The sequence below is a fragment of the Danio aesculapii genome, chromosome 15 (assembly GCF_903798145.1).
Source record: "Danio aesculapii chromosome 15, fDanAes4.1, whole genome shotgun sequence".
In the NCBI taxonomy this organism is placed as follows: domain Eukaryota; kingdom Metazoa; phylum Chordata; class Actinopteri; order Cypriniformes; family Danionidae; genus Danio; species Danio aesculapii.
In genome coordinates this window covers 25,171,890-25,198,301 of record NC_079449.1, presented here as the reverse complement: position 1 = coordinate 25,198,301, position 26,412 = coordinate 25,171,890, and the positions used below count along the sequence as shown (strand labels likewise).

Sequence of the window (26,412 nt, the reverse complement as noted above, 5' to 3'; positions counted from 1 at the left end):
TAAATCTTCGCACAACTATCGTCATCAAACTGAATTGCCTAAATAAATACCTTGTCTAATTTACAACCACGTGCATCTTTAATTACCCAATTTCCAATTACCTCTGATTCTACCCAAACGCACAAAAAGATTAAACTAATGAAAGACTTTGACACCTAAGAAAAAGACAATACAATTTGAGCATCAGTTTTTAATTTAAAAAAGTTAATTACAATTAAGATTTTTTTAATCTTCATCCAACATTGGAGCAAATATAAACAAGCCATAAGCACAATTAATGATTTTTTTTAAAAACTTGACAAAAACAAAACAAACATCATTAAATCATGCTGTCATTTTCAGCAGTTATACCTCAGCCAGAATCATTCATCCGATACTACTGTTGAAAGTCTGTTGTACACTTGATAGGGACACAATGGTATGTACAATATATGGATCATGCATACTTTTCTGTGCTATTTCAGTATATTACATCTTCGTGAGAAAATGCTCAGATGTAATATTAATAATTGTTTACCAATTTTTAAAAATAATATTTCCCAATGTTCAGCATAAATAGTTAGAGTAACCTACGCACAAAACCAAGAATTCAGGTGTTTTTCCTAATTGTGGAATTCGTCTTATAGCTGATAGACTTCCTAAATAAATGTTGCCATTATTTCACGAGACATAATATAGCTATAGAATTATACAGATATAATGTCATCATCATTTCTCTCTTAAATCTTTAATATACAAGATGATAAATACCAACATGGTGTCTACAAATTATTGTTTCCTCTATAAATCACCCTAAAAGCTAATAAAAGTATTTTAAAGTGTTGGAGATCAAGCTGATGAAAAAAACAATACTTGCCCTGCTTGTAGATGTTTCCCTCTGAAATGATAAGCTACTTCCTGATACCAGAGGAACAAATAGGAGGATTTGACTGAGGAAATGACTGTTCAGCATACTTACACTAAAATCTGAATAATATTACTAATCAGAAGCCACAGAACACATGTGAATTGTTGAGTCACTGCTAAGTTTACATAACAGACTGAAAATTTATCATTTGCATGTTTGCATGCTTAAAAAATAGTTTTTAATCCCTGTGACTGAGCATTTCAAGAGAGTTTAAAACATTTGGGCACCAAAAAAATTGTTTGGTGTAACAAATATTAATTGTATTTAATTACGTAAAGATTTATTATTTACAATTTTTGTCTTGTTTCCAATTTAAATATCTACATTTAAAAGCAAAAATATGCATTTTTTACTTACCCTATTGGCAGATAATTTAGCTTATTTTAAGGAAAAACTCTTAATTTGGGCTTATTCCGTCTGAAGGTGAAACAACACCAAACTTGATCTAAGAAATTTGAGATATCTGGACTAGAAATGAGATGAAGAAAAAGGTTATTTTGCATTGTGTTAATTCAATTTCTCTACCTCAATAATGTTAGATTCTCCAGACGTCCGTCAAATAGAGCTATTCAAACTTGTGAAGTTTTTATAAAAACCAAACTTCATCTTCTGAAACTGTATTCATATCACAATAATTAGCGAAGAAAAATAAAATATCACAGCATCAGATTTTTCCAATATTGTGCAGCCCTATTGTGTTCTATGGTGGAGGATAGTTAAATTATGTTAGACAATCTTCAAGAAATTAGTATTATCACGTTTTAATAATAATAATAAAAAAAACCTGATCCTGGACCACTAAACCAGTGATAAGTTGTTGTTTTTTTTACTTGATATTGATACATGACCTGGAATCTGAATAAATAATATTTCTATTGATGTATACTTTGCTAAGACAGGACAATATTTGACCAAGATAGAAGTATTTCAAAATCTGGAAGCTGGAAGTTAAAAAAATCTAAATAATGAGAAAAATCTCCTTTAAAAGTTATCTAAATTAAGTCCTCAGCTATGTATATTATTAGCAAAAACAGTTCTGACATATTTAGAGTAAAAAAAAAACAACTTATTGGAACATTTTATTACTTATGACTTTTGCATGAAAGAAAATCAATTATTTTAACCTATACAATGTATTTTGGTTATTCCTAAAACTATACCTGTGCAGCTTAAGACTTTACGTTGCACAGGTTTTGTGTTCCAGCATCACATATTACGTTTTGGGCACTCAAACAGCACAGAATCGTAGGAATGACGCATATGACTACTCTAAAATGTAACAGAAATGGCAAAATTTAGAAGAGAGAACTAACAAAAGTATCCTAAAGCGTTCTGTTTGTGCTGAGAAATCATTGGGTCTCATTTATTAGATCTTGAACATATAATGGAGCCAATTTAAAACCAACTAACACACAGCAAAAAAAAAAAACAATCAGTGCAGACGAAATGCAGGCATGCCCTATACTACTTGAAGGGTCAATCTAATGCAGCTCCCTGGACTGAAGGCAGTGAGTGGACAGCGTCTTATCAATATCATCTTTTAAGACAAACGTCAGTAGCAAAGTCCATCCGCCCAGAGCATGCAGTTTCGCAACTGTTAGAAAAAGAGACATGATGTCACCGCGTATGAGAGTAGGTCATAAGGCTGACTCAGCAGTCAAATAAGTCATTACTGGAGACATATTGCACTGTTAAAAGACACAATGGATCCTTGTAAAATGTACAGGAGCATTTCCAAACGCTTCAACGAGAGCTCAATATTCTTAACGAGTCTCGTAAATGTGCATATTATAGCAAACGCTCCTTGTGTTTCTAACATAAAATGTTTGTAATGAACAAAAGCATTTTGACAAATGGAGGAGTTAAAGACAAGCCCAACAAAAAGCGACATTATGGAACACAAATGCCAGCGGGAACAACCATTAAACTGAAGCTCGCTGGAATAAACGCTGATGATCTTAACTAAATGTTTGATGGTAGTTTGATCTCGTTTGCAGCCAACATTGATTTGATCTTCCTTAATTTCAAAATGAGATATACTCTAACTTAAAAAGTCAACAAATAAGCGATGTTTACAAAATATTGCATGCATTTGAATCAAGTCAGAGGTAGGGCAAATGCATTGAACAGGTAAGCAAACCTTAGATACGCCATCTGCTAATAAACCCTAGTTTAATTTTCCACAGTGAACAATCTTGGCAAGGCAAAATGCAACCAATAGCGTGACTCAGATTACCGAGTTCAGTCTATGAAGAGTTCAAACTGTAGAGAGAAGAACAGATAGCTGAATATGCTACAGCGATATGGCATTTAGAGATTTGCATTTGACCTTTGAGGAGCACACTAACACCATAAATGCATACGTGCTGCTCTGTATGTGGTTAAATGTTCTTGTTTCAATGCGGTATGAGAGAGGCCAGAAACATCTGAATGGTTTAGTCACACAGAGCATGCCTGGGTTCTGGGGGGAAGGGGAGTAGTGTGGTTTAGCCACTGGGTCCCATTTGCTGGTTGCTTTGCTTGTGATCAGCAAGCCACTTCATGATCTGTTGTCTGAGCTCTTCGTTGGGTCTGATCTGGTCCATGGTGAGCGGACTGCGGTTGAATGGGTCTGTCTGGTCACTGGAGTAAAAAAACAAAAACAAAAGACAAGGGTAATACTGGGATGAGATGTTATCAATTAAAAGTTGTTACAGTTAGCAAGCTATTAAATAGCTGAGATAAAATGTTAAAAATAAAGGTTGTTTTATTTTATACAACAAATCTGTTTGGTTTTCGAATCTGATTGGGTGATAGCCGTGCGATATTCTGCAATATCAGAACTCTTACAGCCTCTTCACTCTTGTGTATTATTCCACCCACATAGAGTGACAGTAGATCAATAAACTCACTACAGTTTGACCAATATTGCTGCTGTTGGACAATATAATATACTTTTGAGGCTTTTTAGGCGAGAATGTAGTTGTTCAGATTCCAACTATGCAGTTTATGTATAAGGACAGTACCTATTTTAAATATTTATAATTTTGGAGAGATAGCGTGTCGGCGGCCATTAGCTTGTCATTGAGCAGAGCAAAGACTGTTGACGTTGTCCATCCACAAGATGGCGACAGAGATCATATAATAAGCCCTTGGAGGAGAAAACTGTGTAATTTCTAACTACAGCTGATCAAATCTTTATATAAACGGTAAGTTACTATTTAAGTCAATCTTTCTCTTTTATATGTTATAGTGCTGTATTTACACCATATAATTTTAGTGTATTAAGTGTGAGAAGGGGCACACATATCAGGAATGCATGTATTTTGTGTTGGCCACTCTTTATATAACCCTGAGTTACTTTTTGTTGGCCATTTGTTTGTTTCTAATGCATCTGCTGTTTTGTTACTGCAGACTAGTTTAGTAAAAAGAAAGAAAGAAGAAATGCCTGCATGTGTTTAGCGTTTTCCTTATCGCACACAACAGTGATCTGGTAGTGTTTGCGTTGCTTTGGCTTTTTCTGGGTTAATTATTATGATCTCCTGATTGCACGGCGAAATACTGGGAAATCCCTGTAGACTGTTGACATTTCATGCCGTTCAGCCTTATAATCTTAAAATGTGAGCAAAATTAGCGGTTTTGTCATCACTTCAAACATTACGCTAGAGAATCAGTCAAATAGTCACTAGCACTAAAGGACGTGTGTGAAGTAGCAACGGTTTCTCCTGTTCTGACATCAGCTGCAGATGTGAATGAATGGTGGAAGTAAGTAGTTCCTCAAACAAAAGGGTTTTTAGACTCTCGTGTTTGATTTTCTTTTTTATATCCACAATTATGCAGTCGAACTGTTGTATAAACGCAGTATCACACAAGTAGCAGTGCGATATGGCTGGATATTGTGACTGGTGGGACACTAAGGCCAACGCACGCCTCCCACTAGTGCCGATATACAGCCACATCGCACTGCTACTCATGTGATATTGCTCATTTGTACTGTTCTCTGAGGTTCATTTATAATCTAAACAAGATTTTGGCATACACACAAAAAGGCTTGATTAGCTAACAATTTGCATAGTGTTTACACATTTACACAGCTGTGTGCCCACCTTTGTAGGTTAAACAGTAAATATCAAATAATCTGTAACAACAGACAAAGCAATAGTGGACAAGAAATAAATACAATATCAGCTTCTCTGGAAATCCATCGGAACTAATCCAAGGTAATTTAATGTGAAGAAAAGATTAAAGGTCTTACTGAAGCGGTCCGAAACGTTTCAATATCAAGATCATATTGTTGTCTGTATTGTTTCTGCGTAGACCTGTGTTTGTTTCTCTTGTTCTTTATTGCATTTGTGAATCAGCAGGCAGAGCTAAACAATGAGCTCTTACTTGGAATTTTGATTTCTCAGTTAATGACCCCTTTTAAATGAGAAAAATGCTGCCTTTGGCCACCAAGACTAGTTTACAGCAGTTTCTGCAAAATAAGTTGGCTAAAATGTTGGTGACAAACCTTTTTAAGTAAGCACAACAAGCAATATATGGTATCACACCGCAAAAAAAAAATGCTTTTTTTACTTAGATTTTTTTTGTCTTGTTTCTAGTCCAAATATCTAAAAATCTTAAATCAAGAAGGATTTTCTAGACAAGCAAGAATTGTGTCTTGTTTTAAGAAATAATATGCCAAAATAAAGTGAGTTTTTCTTTAAAACAAGCCAAATAATCTGCCATGGTGCAAGTAAAATAATTTAGTTTTTCCCTTTGACTTACCATTATTCTGCTTACCCCATTGGCAGATTATTTAGCTTGTTTTGAGGAAAAACACTTGTTTTGACTTTTTTTTCCTTATTTCAAGACTAGGCATGGGCTGGTATAAGTTTCTGGCAGTATGACAACCTTGGATAAAAATATCATGGTATCACAGTGATTACTGCTCTAAAATAAGTTCTTTTTAAATGTCTGAGTAAAAAAACAACAACAACATATTTTATTTTAGGAAAGATTTAAAATATTTGGATATTTTGGAGCAGTAAACATGTCAGGCTAAATAACAAAAATAAATCATTGACTTCTGCTGTCTCCATTAGTTTCAAAAACACATATTTATTTACAAAACCTTGCATGTACTTTATGAATGGTATAACAGAACATTTTAGTGGTTTTAAAACCTTGACTTTACCAAACCGTGGTAAACCTTGAAACTGGTTATCGTTCCATGCCCAATCAAGACAATAATTTCGCAATATATTGCTTGTCTAGAAAATGTTTCTCAATTTAAGAATTTTTAAATATTTGGACTAGAAACAAGACAAAAAATCTAAGTAAGAAAAGCATTTTTGCAGTGCACATGGTCATGTCCATGTTTTGTACAAATTTGATGTACTATTTATGATAACAGGCCTAATTGTCTGAAATGTTGTATTCGTGGCTCACCTGAGTAAATGTCGTGCTATTGTTGAGCGGTCCACTGTGACGTTTGAAGACGGTAGGAGCACAGGATCGAGCATCAAGGTAGACATGATGGGATCCAGAAATTCATCTGGAGCATCAGAGAACGTCTCTTCCTCTTGCTGATGCCTGTCTGCAAGGGACTGAAGGAGGTACATAAATTCAATAAGATTACCATGAGCGTCTGTGACTTACGGAGAAAGGCATGTTTGTAAAATAAATATGCATAGTGATGAAATTTACCTTAATTTTATCTGCTAGGAGACTGAAAGCTATAATCATGTCACCGGGCTTGTTGATTTTCTTGAGGACGCGGACAGTTTGGCAGAACAGAGTGGGTGAATATGACCTTCCATCTTTTGGGACAGTAGCGCAGAAATTTTCTTCATCTCTGTGGCCAAAAACAGCATCCATAAAAGTTTAACATTCTTCTCAAATAAACAGATTCAGAGTAAAAGTTTTAGTGCACTATTATGCTTTTTCAGAAATTATCGTACATTTAGGGTGTAAGATAGCTGTTTGAAAATGTAAAAGCTCTCCAAAGATCAAAGATGCATGATAAATGGAGTTGTCTCTCAAAAGAAAGACCTGATTCTGAACTTCATGAAAAGAGGTATCAGTAATTTCAGCTTTACTTCCAGCACAAACCAACTAGGGTTTTGTAACAGATTTGTATAATGCTAGGCTATGGTTTTCACTAGCTACCCATGATCATTTACTCTGAACCACCCTCAATCACTGTAGTTGTAAATGAGGCCTTGAGGAGTTTTGGTTTTCGATGTCAAACATTGTTTTCTGCACGGTGAAAGCAAATCCACTTTGCATGCGCTTCCAAAGTATGAGGAGTTAAAGGCACAGTTCATCCAAAACAAAAAAAGAAAGTTCACGATTTACTCTCCCTTACGTTGTTCCAAAACTTTATGAGTTTCCCTTTTCTGTTGAACACAAAAGAAGATATTCTGAAGAATATTAAAAACACGTAACCATTGACTTTGATATTAGGCAAAACAAATACTTTGGAAGTCAATGATTATGGTTTTCAGCATTTTTCAAAATATCTCCTTATGTGTTCAGAATCAAGTAAAGAGTGAGCAAATGCTGATAGAATATTCAGATTTGGGTGAAATGTCTCTTTAAGCCTGAATTGAGGAAGATTCTGGGGCTGAAATCTATGGTTATGGACATTTAGGCTGAGTCTGACATTGCATACTTTAATACTATATAGTACGCTAAAAACAGTATGCAAGCCAAGTAGTATGTCTGAATTTATAGAATTCAAAAAACAGTATGCAAAAAGTACCCGGATGACCTAATACTTCCAGCGAGATTCTGTATGAAGTCTATGAAGAGTGAATCCGATGCATGCTGCACTATCCCATGAAGCCACATGAGAGAATTCCTGAATAGGAGTGGACCGACGCAACTCACGAGGGTAGGTCACGTGATCATGATAAAATGGCAGATGTAGTATGTCCGAGTTCCATACATCCTACTCACGTTCATACTGAACAGAATGTACTTTTCTAATGGCCGAGTAGTACATTTAAATTCAAATGCAATTTCGGACACAGCCTAAATCCTGGAATGAACCCTTTCAGACGATGTGAAAAAAAGGTGAAACTGTATTTTTATGATAAAATTTAAGTCTTATTTTCCAAAATAAAATTAAGAGTCAATAAAAGGAAACCTTTTTTTTCAATGCATTAATTCTGCATAAAACCTTGTAAACATATAAGAATAATCTTCTTTTTTTCAAACGAAATAACTGCAATATCCGTAACTCTATAGGCATGTTTTTCATAAGGAATACACTTACATTTTTGGATAAAATATTTATGAAAGGAACATGATTGAGAAAACCCTGCCAGACATGTCTGATGTTAAAGAGTTATACAATAATTCAAAAATGCAATCTCAATGCACTGACTGACACATACCAAAGGTGCCTCCTTCTGATTTCAGTTGTCTTCAGTAACATACTATGCTTCAATAGTCAGATATGATTAGTTGGGAAAAATTTATGTGTACCTACCATGTCATATGCATGCATTATAATGAACATACAGCTGTCTTAAATTGCATTTAATTTGCTGATTATTAGCATCTTTGAGGTTAATAATATAGTAATTATTAACATAAGATCTAGAGTAGTGGCGTCACGTTGGCGCGGTGGGTAGCATGATTACCTCACAGCAAGAAGGTCGCTGGTCTGAGTCCCGGCTGGGTCAGTTAGCATTTCTGTGTGGAGTTTGCATGTTCTCCCCGTGTTCACGTGGGTTTCCCGGGTGCTCGGGTTTCCCCCAAAAGACCAAAGACATGCACTATAGGTGAATTCGTTTAGCTAAACTGGTCGTAGTGTATGTGTGTGAATGGGAGTGTATGGGTGTTTCCAAGTGTTGGCTTGTGGCTGGAAGGACATCCACTGTGTAAAGCATATGCTGGTTGGCGGTTTATTCCGCTGTGGCGACCCCTGATTAATAAAAGGACTAAGCCGAAAAGAAAATGAATGAATGAATGAGTAAATGAAGATCTAGAGCAGTGTTTCTCAACCACTTTCCTGGAGGACCACCAGCTCTGCACATTTCTTGGTCTTCTTAACCAAACACACCTGATTCAGATCAACAGCTCATTATCAGAGACTAAAAGACATGTAATAGGTGTGACAGACAAAGAAGACATCCAAAACATGCAGTTCTGGTGGTCCTCATGGAACATGGTTGAGATCCACTGATCTAGAGGAAAAGATGACACAGAGAATGTGATGTCTTTACCTCTACAATTATAAAAACAGAGCCTACCCCAAGTTTAGGTAAATAGTACAGATGTCCGACACTAGCTGTTGGGGTTTGAAGTCAAATTCACTGAAGTCCTTCACCTTCAAGGCACCCATTTTGGGTCCTACCAGGTGCTGCAAAAAGTAGTTGAGCATGGAGATGATCCTTTCAGCAAGAAAGGGGTGAACAAAAAGACCTTTTATCTCTGGAGGGAAAAAAGAACACACAAAAAAAAATTCTGTCACACTAAAAGCCAAATGTTTCTCTTAACAATTATCTAAACCCCTTCTGTTCACGTCTAAATATGTCGCTCATGAGCTAAAAATAATAAGAAGAAGAATCCGGGCATATTTGAGTGCATTCAGTTTTCTTCCAACGTCTCTTACCAGATGTGAGGAAAGCCAAGGTGCCAATGGTCTCATTCGACATGATGTTGTGGAAGCGACCCAGCTGTCCAAACATCTGCAGACTCGATTCTTTCTCTCTGCGGGCGTCAGGGGCCAGACTATCCCACTCCCCCCGATCCCGCTCCAGCTGGAGGATTTTGATCTTACTTAAGTACTGAAGGCAACAGATGCACGTGCGGGTGTCACATCATTAATCAGTCAATATTTCTTAATATTATATATGCATGGAGGTAAATATGCTAATTAACCACATTAATGAATGTCAATTACTTGATGCGAATTGATAATGTAATTAAACAACCACTGGTGCAAATAAACAAACATAAAATCCACAAACTAGTACCTGTATAGCCTCGTCAAGTAAGAAGATTGCATCATTCATGAGGAGATTGAGAAACCTAAGGAAGAGTGGTGGATTCATGGCTTCAAGGTTTTCAGAGGCATAATCAGCAAGATTCTGGCAGGAAAATAATCATAAAAAATGTCAATAAAAAATATTTTGTTTAAATTTTACTTAATTACTTAATATTTTAGTTTCATGGTATCACTTTATTTTGATGGTCCCTTTAAAGCATTTTGTTGAAATTAAGTAACATTGCATCTACATGTCAACTAACTGTCAATAGATTATAAGTATACTGTTAGGTTAGGGTTAGTGTAAGTTGACATGTACTTGCAAAGTTAAATTAAATGCTGGAGTAGTATTAGCAGATATTAAGCAGACAGTCTACTAATACTCAAATGAGAAGTGATTGACATGTAGTTACAATGCAACTTTTAATCAACAAAATGTGCAAGAGAGACCATCAAAATAAAGTGTTACCAGTTTCTTTTAGATTATTCAATGGATTAAATTAAATGTAATATATATTATTATATATATTAACATTAAAATTATTTTAGAAGATCTTATGATTAAAGGTTACAAAAATATTGGACAAACATGAACAATTCTTTACAATAAGGTTTCAATAGTTATTGTTAATGTATTTACTAACTAATAATGAACAAATACTTGTACAGCATTTAGTAATAATAGTGTATTATTTACTAATGTATTATTAGTTAAGGCACTCTAATAATAATATTACTTGAGACAGAAAACAAATCCAACCATATTGTAAAGTGTTACCCACTGTTCTATAAAAATAAGTGACTTTATAAGTGACACATAACCAAAAGCACAAAACAAAATCAGTCAAATTATATCTGAAATGAAAACAGAAAATAGAAATAAGAAAATTAATTCAAAATGTTAAGAAATACCATAACAAAAATTGTATAAATTACATTAAAGGGGACCTATTGTGCAAAAATCACTTTTATAAGAGCAACAGTTGTAAGAATATAGCCAGCCTAACAGTAAACATTTATTAATTACATTTTTTTTATAATCACACTTGATAAAAACCGTCTGCAGAAACACTTTGATTGACATTCTCCCTTTGTACATGTCGTCAGAAGAGGAAAGCCCTGCCCATTCGTGACAATCTCTTTCTTAATAACATGGTACACTAGTCTTGTTTTGAATCTGCCACTATGCTGACACATGGATTTGTAGCTACACCCTCTCAATTGAATTTAAAGCATCACCAAAATAGTACAATGGACTCATTTCACAAGACTGTTGACGCGTTTAACGGTCATCATAATCTTAAATCCTTGAAAGTTTGGAATATTTAAACATTTTTTTAAACGTATGAACACTTATATGCATTTATGTATGTATCATATCATCTTTGCGTCAGTTACAAAAAACTAATTACCACTTATACGAGGCATTTCTAATGCAGCGTCTATGGAGCTGAGAGTAAATTTGACGTTATTCTCTCCTCTGGCTGCCGATCTCAGTCTCACACAATTTTTTTCTTTTTCTGAAAGTCTTGATAACAGCATTGTGGTGTTTTTATTTTATTATTTGAGCAAATATGACTGTAAAAAAAAGATGTTGTTGTACTCTCCATTCACTGCGCTCTAAGTTTACCCAATTATGACGACTCCTGCTGAAACCCAGAAATGTGAAAAGGGTTTATTATGATAAAAACCTAAAAGGTCATTTCAAAGAGTTTTAAAACACTATTTGTGTAGTATTTTGGGCTGAAACTTCCCATTCACACACTCTAGGGACATCAGAGACTTATTTTACATCTTATAAAAAAAGGCATAATAGGTTCCCTTTAAAAAAATACTACAAAAGCTATGATTTGATTTCTGTTGGAATAATCTGTAATTTGTCATTTCTCATTTATTCTGCATTGTATGTTTTACCATTTATTGTTTTATGGGAAAGTAAGAGTGGGTTTAAACTAAGACGATCTTGAAATTTTTTTATTCTGCACTTTGTACTACTATGTACAGTTGAAGTCAGAATTATTAAACCCCGTTTATTTTTTCCCCCAATTTCTGTTTAACGGAGAGAAGATTTTTTCAACACATTGCTAAACATAATAGTTTTAATAACTCATTTCTAATAACTGATTTATTTAATCTTTGCCATGATGACAGTAACAATATTTTACTAGATATTTTTCAAGACACTCCTATACAGCTTAAAGTGCAGCATTTAAAGGTTTAACTAGGTTAATTAGGTTAACTAGGCAGCTTAGGGTAATTAGGCAAGGAATTGTATAATGATGGTTTGTTCTGTAGACTATCGAAAAAAAAATGCTTAAAGGGGCTAATAATTTTGATCTTAAAATTGTTTTTAAAAAATTAAAAACTGCTTTTATTCTAGCTGAAATAAAACAAATAAAGACTTTCCCCAGAAGAAATAATATTATCAGACATACTGTGAAAATTTCCTTGCTCTATTAAACATCATTTAGAAAATATTTATAAAAATGTAAAAAAAAATAATAATAATTCTGATTTCAACTGTATGTATAGTCTTGTTAAATACCAATAAATAAAAACACTGCCAGTAATTTATTATGCATTGCTCAGCATAGTAAGTGTTGTCCATTAAAAAAATTATTATTTAATTTAATTTGAAAAAAATCTTAGGATTCTTTTTTTTTTTTGTAAAACTGCTGCCAAGAAATTAAATAACATTACAAATTTACAATACAACACTAGTCTGGTTCACACCTTGATGCTTTCCCTGTAGCTCTCCTCTCCCCACATGTACTTCAGAATGGCGTACATTGGCCTCCTGTAATTAAACTTCTGCTCAAACTGATGCGGGTCACCTGAAGAAAGAGCACAAACAACATCTTACAAAGCCTGCTACAATCAAAACTATAAAAATGAGTAAGCAAAGCTTCAGAAACTGACCGGTGAACTCTATATCCACGAACACTGTAATAAGGGCTTCAGCGAGTTGGGGCGCGTGCCGATATGAGCTGAAAACTCTTTGGCGCTGAAACATGATAGGCTGGGCAGCGCCAGGTGACAGAGTCTCCATATGGGGCATCACAGCCTCAAGGACCTCTGCCAACTTTGCCCGCAAATGAGGATTCTTCATTCTGTGAGTAAATAACCAAGACTAAATAACAAGCCACATGGCAGGCACAAAAAAAGCGCGAGAAGCTCAGAATCACACCGCCTCACACCTATCAACGTTGCCCATGAGCACAGTGATGAAGGTCAGTACGTGTTCTAAGCTTTCCGCAGAGGACTCCAACACCTCGTCAGCAAAGCGGCGCAGGAATATGAAGAAATCACCCATGTTTTCAGCAAAGAACTCTGTGGGAGATACAGGAGATTTGCTTGTCAGGAAACTGAAAAAGGGTGTTTACTCTGCAAAAAATTTAATTTAAGAAAAAAATAAATAAATAAATATAATTGTTTTTTTCAATCAAAAATTAAATAAGTCTATAAAAACACTGCACAAAAGATTATAAATCCTAATATATAAAATTGGTCTTACCAAGCATATTTTATGCTACATTTTAATCGAAACAAACTAGAGCGCAGACTGCTGTTAGCTTTAAGAATAAAACCACATGCCAATCAAGAAAAAACATTCAGTTGAGGCGTAGACAAAATGTTCTAATGATATGTAAAAGGTCCTGTGAATTGCTTTGAAATCGGCATTATTATTCGATGTTTGAGGTTATCTCAACTGAAACAGTAAGAGAGGGCGTGACAAAGTAGCCCCTCCCCTTTAAAAAAACAGCCAATAATAGTGTTTTGGTTAATCGCAGTTCTGCCAGTAAGAGTGGTTGAGCTAAAGCGCATCAACTGAAAAGCAAATGAGAAGCGTCTAGAAGGGGGCGGGGCATGTCAGATACTAGAGAGCATTTGATTGGTCAAAATTTGAAGAGAAACTGATGTATGAGGTGACATGGAAAATCTTTAAAACTAACATACGAATACTAACATTATATTAATTTCATGGGACCTATAGGGTTATTGGGCATATTGAAAATACTTTCAAAACCAGCTTATTTTAAGGTTAAACATTCTAGCCATTTTTAGAGTCTACTCTTAAAACCCAAAAGTATTTAGTGACTAAATTGCTGATAAAATATTTCTGTTTCATTCTAAAAATTCTAAAATAAGAGTTTCAAGTATTGGCCCGTTTCCACTGAGTGGTACGGTACGGTTCGGTACGATTTTATGGCTGTTTCCACTGTCAAAAGGTACCTAAAAGTGAACTGTACCGTACCACCTAAAGCAGGTCGCACACCGGAAGCGACGCTCGGCGCTATGACACGGCACGCACAAGACAGTTAAAAGTATCACACACCAGACGGGGACATTCGCATGATATTTAACATGAAACTAATCAGATGGCGCTCTGTGGCGCGGCAGAGAAATAAACAGTGTCCTGAGTTGTGGCTGGGTGCCGAGGACAGCCGCCGACTTGCGGCGTTGGTGTGTGTACCCTGATAGAAACCTATGTTTAGAATTCTGAAATCTATGGCGCTGCATGGCGCTTTTGGTGTGCGACCTGCTTAAGGGTCTGTATGTGTTCATATATGTTGCATTTATAATGTTAATTGTTATTTATAATTGCAGATGTTACAGTAGGCTATTTGTATCATTGATCTGTAGTTATAATCAAATCATGTTCATAGAAAGGTTAGTCATGAACATTTATTGTTTTGTGAGAAGAGCTTCTCATATGATATATGAACGACCGCTACAGCTTTACTTTGTCATTTCCTTGAGCGAGAATGACGTCAACTGAAACTTTTGTCGTACACCATGCCAACCAAAAGAGTAACATTGGTACCCTTTTGGCAGTGGAAACGCAAGCCTCATAAAGTTGACCTGTACCGACCCATACCGTATCATACTGTACCACTCAGGGGAAATGGGCCATATGTTTGTCTAGTTTTAAAGGGCACCTATGATGAAAATCAACGTTTGTAAGCTGTTTAGACAGATCTGTGTGTATGTATAGTATGTACACTGTCATATTGGGAATTTTTTTTTTTTTTGAAAAATGTCCTAACGTTAAAATAGGACCCAAATCCCAGTAATTTTGAGGCCAAATGCAACGCGACGTAGGAGTGCGGTTTTCCCCACCCGCCGAATTGATTGACTGGTGCCATGTTTATATAATAACATGTCTACACATGTCCACTGAACATTATTTTGCAAATAAACTGGGATTAAAATACTTGTGGTAATTAACTCTCTGATTTTTATGAGTTTAAAACGTTTTTAAAACAGAGCGTGCATGTAATAAAGACAGTAAATCGCTGTCATTCTTAACTTCGCTACAATTACCACAGCCACATAATAATAAACTTACTTTTTACGGTATTTTTGACTAATGAGCTGTATTTCAGCTTCATCCAAGTCTGTCTCTGTCACTGTGCTGTTTATCTGACGTAACGCATGATAAGAAGCAGATGCACATGGGAATGGCATTTAAAGCCACAAATGTGATGGGTATTTTGAGCTGAAACTTTACAGACACATTCTGGAGATACCAAAGGATTATCTTACATCTTGACAAAGGAGTAAAAATGTGCCCTTAAAGTCTTATTAGTGACTAGATATTTTTGCTATTTATGTATTTCGTACACTAAATGTAGGAGTTTCTAGCATTGCGGCGCTACCTGGCACATAGCAAAGCAGGCTGTTCTCCAGTGAAGGTAAAGGGAAGGTGAGAGGAATGTGTTCAGGGCCCTGATTGCCCAGGCTGAGCTGAACCAGCAGGGCGGCGCAGGAGGCCTGGAGGTTGAGGCAGTTTTGCAGCATGGTGGGCTGTGTGGTTGCAGCCTTGGTTGAGAGATAGACAGTCATAAGGCGTTCGAACTGTTCCCGTAGCTCTGCTGCTGCTGGGCCTCCACTGAGCTGCGTGTCCCGCCATGTCCCCTGGAGCCGGTGCAGAGACTGATTCATCTTCACCATCTGATCATGAAGTCTGGCACACAAATAACAGAAACGCATATGTTCATTTATTTATACATAGAAACGGTTAATAGTAAGGATTTGGTACACACTCGTTACATACATGCTTCAGGTAGATTGACTTGTCAATTCATTTTTTAATGCTTAATCCCGTTCTGTACACACACAATGCAGTATTTTACAGGACTGACCAATGATATTTCGTGTCAATTTGTAACCTTTTGATTTAGTGGCTAATTCCTTTTGAATGTGTACAATCTCATTCATACATTTTAGTATGATTTGCTCATGCCCCAATGACAATTGGCTTTAGTGGTGGGGTTTGGTGCCATGCCTCCTTTAAAAAATCTTCTACGAATTAGCTATTAAACAGACAAAAGCTAAAATAGTTACGTTTCCTTGTGACGCCCATATATTCAATAGCAAAATTAACTCTTGAAAAATGCAGATAATGACAATGCCATTTACAAAAAATCATTAGTGACATATTTTAGAGCCGTCTCTTTTTTTCTGTATGCATGGTTAGAAAAACAGGGAATGAGCTGTGCTTTAACTCATCAGTGTTGCCAACTTTTGTTAAAATAAAAACAGCAAATAAGAAAAAAAAAAAATCACTTACTAAACTTTTATCCAAATAAATAAGTCACACACAATCATTTCCACACCTGCTGACTTTAACGCCATAAAATGGATTTAATTTTTAAGCTCAAAGACTCTTGATGAAATTTGTGTGTACAGTAGGTGGCTATTCTCAAACTTCAAAAATCTAAAATCTCATCTAAAAGCATTTTAAAATCTACTCTGACAAATTCCACAATAATGCTTTTGTTTGTTTTTTGTTCAATGATAAACAAATAGGTGGTTCATTCCACTGTGGCAACCCCTGATTAATAAAAGAACTAAGCCGAAAAGAAAATGAATGATAAACAAATATTTTGTGTGTATGTTACAAATGCTGCTCTTTTTACTTTCACTTTTTCAAAAAATGCTGAGCAAAGATGCATCACACCTTAGACAAAAACATTAAAGATGAAATATCCAGCTAAGGCTTAAATCTGTAAGTGTACAGTGTTTAAAACTATTGATTCATCTATTAAAAGAGTCGACTCATAGTGCTTCAAACGAGTCGCCTTGATAACGAGTTCATTAGGTGTTTCGCGATGACGCAGCCACGAAACACAAGCCTCGCCAGTAGTTACGCGCGCAAACCAGGGAGATTTGAAACCTGCGGCCCCGCCCACTAACACAGAAAAAAACACTAGGACACACACACACAGACGCCGCCGGTCCAATGAAGTCCACGCTGTGCTCAGAATGGATAATATTGACAGTCTCTACCCAAAGATGAGTTGTTAACCTGGTACAGTACACGCAGTTACTCTTTATATTCGCGATATACGCGACGCGTGCCGCTTTGTTTACGGATTAACGTTAAAGGCTTTTGTGTGCTCGCGTTCCACTGCCGTTTGTCGTTGCTATGGCGATCGATCGTAAGCTAGGAGACAGGAGACTTGTGTCACTTTCCCTAGTTCTCTGAGGGAGCGTTGTGTGTGTGTGTGTGTGTGTGTGTGTGTGTGTGTGTGAGAGAGAGAGAGAGAGACTCGCGTTCGCTTTCCCTAGTTCTTCTGAGGAGCATTGTGTGTGTGTGTGTGAGAGAGAGAGAGACTCGCGTCGCTTTCCCTAGTTTTTCTGAGGAGCGTTGTGTGTGTGTGTGTGTGTGTGAGAGAGAGAGAGAGAGAGAGAGAGAGGAGAGAGAGAGAGACTCGCGTCGCTTCCCTAGTTCTTCTGAGGAGCGTTGTGTGGTGTGGTGTGAGAGAGAGAGGGAGAGGGAGAGAGAGAGACTCGCGTCGATCTCCCCAGTTCTTCTGAGGAGGGTTGTGTGTGTGTGTGTGAAAAAGCCTTACACTATGAAGCGCGTGTGCACTGTGACTACTTTTATATTGTTGATTACCAGCTGGGCATTTCACTCTGTCTCGTGCTGAAGCTTGTACACTGTCGACCAATCGAAGCAGGCTGTCATCGGTCCAATCAGCGCAGTAGGTGATCTGCCAAAATGCTAACCATTAGCATAATAGCTTTGAAAACACAGTCCCTCTCTGCTGTCTAAAGCCACGCCTCCTGAAACACGAATGCAACCTTAAAGATAACAGTAGACACCCCACTAGATCATGTCGTTCGCCAGTTAGAAAACTTCACAGTACTTTATAATACTACAGTTCCAAATGAAAAACTGTATTATACCTAGCACGTTTTCAGTTGTGTAGCAAGCAAAACTTGTTATAATGTGCAATATTTCATGCATGCAAGGATCACTGGTCTCACTAAAGCAGGCTAGGCTGAAAAGCGTTATTTACTTGTGTTTTGTTGTTAAACTCACTAAAAATCGACATTATCAATGCTGTAAAAGGTCCCTTCTGAAACAGAAAATAGTCACATCAATTTTTTGCTGGATGATTTCAGTGGCTGAACAACACTTCTGTGCATATAACCCATTCGTAACAAAACTAAAATCTACATAAGCTTTGCGTGACTATAATAGTTTTAAACCTTAACATTACCTATACTATTACTATATAGATACTCATTTATATATAATTAATGTACTTTCAATTTGGCATCACTCTTTAGCATTACCTATGGAAGCCCAGGTATAGGGTAAGTTGTGTAAGAATGAGGTTTTCTGTCAGAAGGCTGTATGATTGGGCAAATTCAACCGTTTGCTGAGGGGGCACAGGTATCAGACATGTCTCCTTGTCCAGACCTGCAGAGAGAAGTATTATTAGTTTCTATATGCATCTATGCAATTAGCACATGCTTTTCTCCAAACTTAGAGAAGATGAACAAAAGCAATTTATCCAGGCATTGTTTAGCTTACACAAAAGAAGACATTAAGGCTAGTGTTTGTTAAGGTGGAACACAGGTACTTCACCTCTAGCGTGCACATTTCTGTTACGCCGCTCTTCTTCACTCAGCTCTTTAAGCAAGCAGTATGTGGGGTTAAAGGTCAGGAGTTTAGGAGAGTAGGGTCGAGAAAACGGCTGGCAGAGCTTGAGCAGAGCGGCTCCCAGATTCAAGAAGAATGCATCCGATGCGTACATTTGGAAGAAAATCTCGGGCATCTGGTTTGCCCAGATTTTGGCCCGCCCCATGTTGGCCTGCAGACAGCCACCCAGCCACGAGAGCAGCAGGTGGCGAGTCTCGCCGGACTGCTGGAGCAAGTTTTTCAGGATCTGATAGAGCTTATCATGAAACTGCCCCATAAACTAACAGACAGGAAGACAAAAAACGAAAGCGGTTATGCGGCTGACTTAACGTCACAAAGCTTTTGTTTGGTTTTTCCTCACCTGGTGTATATTTGACTCTTGAACCTTCAATTCCTGTGGGCTGGAGCGAGATGGATTCAGGAAAAAGCCATGGTTTTCAACTACACCAGGAGTTTTCAGTAGACAAGAAATATTAAGGATGGCTCCCAGAAGTGTTTTCTGATACTGAATCCCATTGTTAGGGTCTTTGGGCTGAATGTGCTCCATTAAAACCTAAGATCAGAATATGTTTTTTAAATGTTTCATGTTTATGAAAACAGCTACAGTTATCATACTGTGTCTTAAGCTGAAAGTATTAAAGGGGTAAGTTCACCCAAAAATGAATATTCTGCTATTAATTACTCATTCTTATGTTGTTCCGACCCTCTAAGACCTTTGTTCACCTTCAGAACACAAATAAAGACATTTTAAATGAAATCCGAGAACTCTCTCATTCTCCATAGACAACAAGTCACAAGATATTCAAAGTCCAAAAAAGGAGCCAAAAACGTTCCTCGTGACAGCGGTTCAACAGTAATCATGCAAAGCTCCAAGAAGTACTTCAAAAAGTACATATGACTTTGTCTGGCCAATTTCTTCTCTTCTCTGGATACAATATTTTGCCATTAGAGCCAGTAGCACAAAAACCAAGCGTTGTATTGCCCATTCTAAATGCACACCTTGATCTGACATGGCCATAGGCAAACAAATGTTTTTAATGTTACTGGCACACAAAAGCATTCTTTGAGGTTCATATAATTATAGTTAAACCACTGAAGTCACATGGTGTGTTCCGACAATGTTTTTGGTCCCTTTTCTTGTGAATTGAGGGCTGTCAGATTTCATCTAAACATCTTAATTTGTGAGGGTGAGTAATCAACAATAAAATGTTTATGTTTTGGTGAACTAATACTTCACTAATACTAAATAATAAGGATTAGCAAGATAATGCAATATGGGTGCAATGTGTACAGTACAATGCTCAGCATATATAAGTACACCCCTCACAAATCTATCTTTTAAATTCATACTTTTAATAGGAAGCTATACAATATTATATTTGTGCATATACATTAGATTAGTCAGTATTGAAGCCAAATCTGGAGTTAATCTAACAAAATAACTTACGATAACAGTCTAAAAACTAGTACACCCAAATTTATATGTTATCAAAAAAAATGTAATACAAAATAAATAAAGAGGAAAAAGCAAAAGAAAAATAAAAAGTAAAAATTCTGTTGAAATTTTGTAGGTTGTAATTTATTTAGCAATGTTTTGCTTGAATTTAATTGTATTATCTTTCAATTTCTAAATATGTTTCATGACTAAAGTATTATTTTAATAAATATATCTATTTAAGAAACCGGTTTTGTTTAAATGCACCAAAATACATTGCCTATGTTCACTAAGAAATGGATAAAAATACTCATTTTCAAAATGGGGTGTACTCAATTATCCTGAGCACTGTATATAAAGTCACATATACCCAGGGCCAGACGGAATCTGCGTACGATTTTTGCTATTTCTGCTGAGAACTTTGGTAAACATCTGCGGATTTCTGTGGAATTATTTTGGGAGTATCATAACTAAAACCTTAATATGTGAAATAAAAAATAATATCTTTTTAACTTTTATTTAATGTTTAAAATGCAAATCTAATTAGATTCACTTTATTTGGCAAACAAAGCAAGTCTCTCATATAATCTCTACTAAAAGACAGAAAATATTACTGTATAAACTGCATTGTACATAAATTAGATTTTCAAATTAGTCAGTATTATTACTGTAATTAATTTAAAAACTGAATAAATGTAGATTTACAGACATTTACTCAAGTAAATAAACAGAATTAATGATGGGCTAAAAATCAACGGAAATCTGCGGACAGTCTGCAAAAAATCTGTGGAATTCTGCGCGCGCAGATTCCGTGTGGGCCTACATATTCCCTAGTGTACGCATAAAGTACAAAGTATACTTTGGGCTTTATTAAGGTATTTAATCAAACCTTAGCAATGTCCTTTTGCCGACTGAAGTACAGGAGAATTTCCAGGTAGGAAAACAGCAGCAGCTGACAGAGGTCTAGGTCTTTAACCCGGCCTTGAAAAATATCAAACACTGGCACCATAACCTCCCCAAAGGTCCGCACTTCTTGGTCAGCCAACAGGCTAGCAATGACCTCCTCTAAAAACTCCACAACCTCTTCAAACTCTGCAGAGACAACCATTCGAACAAAGTCAGCCAGACAAAGTCATTTCAGGAGCTTCAAATGTATCAGATGTCCTCAAATATGACACTTACGGGCTCCTCTGACGGCCTCCAGCAACAGGTCCAGAAGCTGCTCGTAAACGTTCTGACTTATGTAGATCTCTGGGGTCAGCAGCACAGTTCGTGCATTGGACACGGTCAGGTTTTTGCAGTTCACAGCAAACGACAACAGCTTCTCTGGAACTTTAGTGATCTGTGTGGTTTTGAAGCATATACATATTTGTGTGTAAATAGGCAGACATTCTTTTGGCATAACTGTGCAGTTTTATTTTATTTTATTTACTTTCATATTTCCTAATTATTATTATTATTATATTTCATGCAATTAACTTTTTTTAAATAAATTTCCAAACATTATGATTTAAATAAAAACATTAAAGGAATTCTCCGCTTTTTGGAAGAAATTTGTAATTTTTCAAGTCACCTAATGGCTAAAGGTCTGGGAACTTTGGCCACTTTGAATGGTCAAGGATCGCCCCAATGCTATTTGACAGATAGATTAACAGATTAGTGTGTAAATGTGGCCGGTAAACCACCATGCATCATACATTCACAAACGTCTTTAAAAGTCTAAAACAATGATGCATCAATATATTGGTGATCTGTCAGCAACAGGCCCGTAGGCAGGGGGGGTTCAGGTGTTTCGCAAGACCCACCCCTCAGTGACAAAGGTCCAGAATTTGTCCCAAACATGAGCTCATTTTTCCTATTTTGACAGCTATGCCATCATAATAGATGAAAATAACCTATCAAAAAGGCTTTAAGACCAAGCAGAATTCTCTGTTAGCTGTGGTGACTTCAGCTAATCGGTTTTGGACAATTATTTTTCATGAGTCCAACATTCAGATGCTAGAAACATACAATCTGACGTAAGTAAAGTCATTGCTGTATTGTTTTTAAATAGAGAAAACATTTTACGAGTAACTTATTCTAAATCTTGGACCTTATTCTTGAAACAAAAAATTAGCAATAAAAATGTGTGAAATACCAAAAGCGGCCCAAATTAAAATTAATTTGAATACTAATTTGGCCATTGTTGTTATCCATGAATTTTCAAATGTACCTTTTTAACAAGAGAGGCTAGAAAAATCATAAAGTTCTACATTATTATTATTATTTTTATTCAAATAGTCAAATTCTGACTGAGTAAAGTTGAATGTGCTGGCCAGTTTGTTAATTAAGTTGACAATATGCTTGTTTTTATTTTAAAACATACTTTTTTATATTGATATATGATGTAATAAATTTATATTTTAAAAATAAGTCTTTTTTCAAATTTCTTTATTATAAATCTTTAGTAAATATTTTTTGTACAACAAAAAGTGGTTACGATGACCATCCGACAAGCTCATCCAGCTAAAATCAGTACTTAAAATGTATTTAAATCTCATAATTAAATAGAAAATGAGGCGTATAACTGCAAAAAAGTCCACTTTTTAAGAAAAAAGAACCACCCCTTTCACCAGGCTGGCTATGGGCCTGAAAACATAATGGAAATCAGTAGGACATTTATGTAGATGCAGACTGAGATAAACATGGCAACTTTTTATCTGACTGTTTAAGACCGGATTGTTTAAGATTGCTTTACACTCGACTTCCAGAAATCCTTGATATTTCAACTAATCAGAGAAACCAAACAAGTGTTTCCAGAAGTGTGCCCTGAGTTTGACCTCTTTTTGAATCCATTCAGCCAATCTCTGGTTTGGCAGGGTGCACTTTTAGCTTAGCTTAGCATAAATCATTATCTGATTATACAATAAAATGAGCAACTTGCTAACAAATGTAAAAAAATCCAATTTAAAGCTTGACTCTTCTGTAGTTACATTGTGTACTAAGTTGCTATTTTCTAGGTCAGTATGGCTAGGAACTATACTCTCATTCAGGCAAAATATTCAAGGAATTTTGCTGCCGTACCATGGCTGCAGCAGGCGCAATTATATTACACAGCACATGAAAATAGCAGTGCTTAATATTATAGTTCTAAAAAAGCGGAGTATTCCTTTGACAAATCTTTCAAGTGGACACACTGACAAAAAGCCCGTGATAACAATTTATTTAGTCAACTTGTCCAATGGCATGATGGCGCATCTAAAAAAATCTCTCCAGAAAATACCTCCTCTTTAGCTCTCTGGTAGCAGGCGTAAAGGTAAGGTATGGCACGTTTCTCTCCAGCGTCACGATCTGCTGAGAGATTCACTACACTGCAGGAGGTCATGTAAATGAGATGGTTTCCTGGCTCCTGCAAAAGCAGCCTGTTGAACAAAGCCTGGAGGGGAAGAAAGAGCAATATTATTCTTATTCAAAGTTTCTTTTCTTATCTGACATTATACAAATCTGCATAAGCACGATATGCTTAACACATTGTACCTGCTCTATGGTGTCCATGTTAAGCCAGTCCTGACCATCAAGATCAGCTGCCATTTCCTCAAGGTAAACACAGCGTGGTGGAATGCCATTGCCACTTCTTAGACTCGGGTCACCTGGGATGATTTCAACCAGCACGGATTATTTTATAATAGTAAATTAATTCTTAGTGTGCATTATGCAGACACAGACTCACCACCAATCACAGTTTAGGATCTTTAAGGTTTTTCTTATGTCTCTAATAGTTAAAGTTTTATAAAATACTGTAAAACAAACAGCATTATATTGATAAACTACAATAAAATATCTGTTTTTTATTTTAAGATATTTAAAAATCTCCAGTATTTTTGTGATTCAAAGTCGTCAGTGCTATCACTCCTGTCTTTAGTGTGAAATGATTTTCAGAAATAGTTTTTGCTCCATTTCTTCTTGATATGTTAAATACATTTGCAGCTAAACATTGAAAAATAAAAATATGGAATTATTACAGGGTTTAAGCAGCAACTTTTTAAATAAAAGGGAATCTATAGCATTATAAAATGTTCTACTTTCACTTTTGATCAGTTTAATGCATCTTTTCTGAATATAAGCATTAATTTCTTTCTAAAAATTAAAAAATTCTGCCCAAACACAGAAACAAAGATTTGAATGTGCAAACAGAGGAGCGTGATGGACAGTAGATAGATGTAAAGGACCTAGATAAATACACAAATGAGAGTAACGTAAATGACGTAAGGGACCAAAATGCAGTGGATGAGCTCATCTTCAGCACTGCCTGGAAACGGTATGTCAACACGATATGATCATCAAATCTGAGATCATCAAGACAACAGTCATTTACTATAAAGTATTTAAAATCCCTTTCTTTCTGAACAATGTCGAGTTATGAAAAGTACTTGTCAAAATTGTTTGCAAATCTATTTTTAGTGGGTCAGATAAGAAAACGTATCATCCTTTAAAAGGAAGGGGGGATTATATGCAATTAGAGCTGGAAAACAATTTCTAAATTAATCCTTATTATATATTAATTTTATAATTCATTTTTATAAAGGGAGTCAATTCAGTATTGACAATTCGTATATTGACACAAGTCAAATCAAAATTGACACACACACACACACTATGATCTGTTAAAATGTATATACAATATCTGTGTGTTGCATGCGTAGAAACTTTACACCTTATATCCATCAAAAGGGAAGTAAATCAGCTTTTTTTCCTGAAGCATCATGCAAAATTGTATCATGGCCATCACATTATATTTATCATAATTTACATTTGAAAACACTGATTTTTATTATTATTATTATTATTTGTAATCAATTATCTGTACAGATGGTTACAAAAACACTTCAGAAAGCATACCAAGTAGATCTTCTGAACAATAATGTACTGTATATTAGTAGTCATATAAAACAAAACTATTATTATAGTAATAATAAGTACATAAACAGACCTACAATGGGATAAGCAGTTCTCATTACATAGAGGGTTTTTGCTCTTACTGTTGTCCAGAGTGATGAGGAAGATCCTCTGGATCATGTGGTTGACATTGAGCTGTTCACAGAGCTCCTGTCGTGAGCGAAACGATCGGCTGATCTCCGCCACTGAGTCATCATTCTCATCAATGCTTTCAGACGCAGAGTTGTCTGACTCAGACTGGCTCTCTCCTGAATCTACTGCTGCACGGATAAATAATTACAAAGAACCATCACATCAATGTAATCTTTCAAGCATAATTGTAGAGCACTCCTTTATTACCAAGACTTACATTGCTGCTCAGTTGGAGGCTGTTGCTTTTGGTCAGATGCAAACTGTTTTGCGTCAGCGACTGAACTGAAGAGTGCTGCGAAGGGGTTTTGTGAGATGTTCTGATTGTTATTGCCCTGGTCTGTCATTTCCCTGCAGCACGTCCTCCATCAACAAGTATTTTCACAGCCTGCAGAGGAAAAAAGCAGATGTGAATAAGATCCATGATTCCAAGTACAAAGCCTAGCAATTATACTAAATTTGATTTATTTCAATTATAAAGAAATTGGAGCTCATCACAAAAAAGTTTTGCCTACATCATATTTAAAAAAGCAAGATGACATCCCATTTGTTCTTCTGGTGAGTCAGTAATACACAAGAATTGATTAAATCATCTATGAGTCATATTCAAGCAACAGGAAACCAGACAGCAGATCAATAAGGGCTACAAATTAGTGTCAGGCATGCTAACTTGCTTCACATACGTGTCATATTCATTCCAGAAGTGAGTCAGACTACGAACAAACAGAGCCTAGGGGGTCTGAAAAGATGTGTGATTAATGTAAACCTAAAAAACACGAGCTTTCTAGCTGTCAAAGGTAGTGACAGATCTCCTTCCCTGCTGTCAGGTGTCTTATGCTAGCTAAACAACTAGCAGCGTACTTAGCAACTGACAGCGCGCTGGTAATATTGCTGAAATACAGCAACAAAGCGTAAAGTAAAGTAAATAACGCTTTAAATAGCAGACATACGATCAAATATATCAACGTGAAGGCACGTCATACCTTGTTTTAGGTTGAAATATGGTAAATCTGATATGGTGCTGTGCAGGAGATCTCGATCCTACGCGTTGTGTGACGTCATCAGAAGCGGACGATATACTACTGTTTATTTTAATGTTTTTTTTTTTC

General features: G+C 36.1%; 1 protein-coding gene across 2 annotated transcripts; it reads right to left on the bottom strand.

Moving 5' to 3' along the window:
* Window positions 1-216: 216 nt before the first annotated feature.
* ube4a (ubiquitination factor E4A (UFD2 homolog, yeast)) lies at window positions 217-26,361 on the bottom strand. 2 transcript variants are annotated; one of them, XM_056473403.1, is made up of 20 exons: window positions 26,287-26,361; window positions 25,524-25,691; window positions 25,258-25,434; window positions 23,756-23,868; window positions 23,502-23,654; window positions 21,422-21,581; window positions 21,129-21,331; window positions 19,166-19,357; window positions 18,751-19,084; window positions 18,456-18,582; window positions 15,527-15,834; window positions 13,064-13,196; window positions 12,786-12,976; window positions 12,600-12,700; window positions 9,856-9,969; window positions 9,492-9,666; window positions 9,130-9,310; window positions 6,575-6,722; window positions 6,317-6,474; window positions 217-3,529 (listed from the first exon to the last, which is right to left on the bottom strand). In XM_056473403.1, the coding sequence occupies exons 2-20, from the start codon at window positions 25,648-25,650 to the stop codon at window positions 3,394-3,396; spliced, it is 3,231 nt and encodes a 1,076-aa protein (XP_056329378.1). In that variant the 5' UTR covers window positions 25,651-25,691; window positions 26,287-26,361; the 3' UTR covers window positions 217-3,393. The 2 variants fall into 2 exon arrangements, with proteins under 2 accessions (XP_056329378.1, XP_056329379.1); XM_056473404.1 differs by having other exon boundaries at window positions 25,258-25,431.
* Window positions 26,362-26,412: the final 51 nt, after the last annotated feature.

Excerpts from the sequence above, each read along its gene's own strand:
- ube4a (XM_056473403.1), bottom strand. The coding sequence starts at position 25,650 with ATGACAGACCAGGGCAATAACAATCAGAACATCTCACAAAACCCCTTC. Across the intron at positions 21,332-21,421 it reads GGAGGCCGTCAGAGGAGCCC|AGTTTGAAGAGGTTGTGGAG; the intron begins GTAAGTGTCATA and ends TTGTCTCTGCAG. Across the intron at positions 6,723-9,129 it reads ACTATTTACCTAAACTTGGG|AGATGAAGAAAATTTCTGCG; the intron begins GTAGGCTCTGTT and ends TTTTGGCCACAG.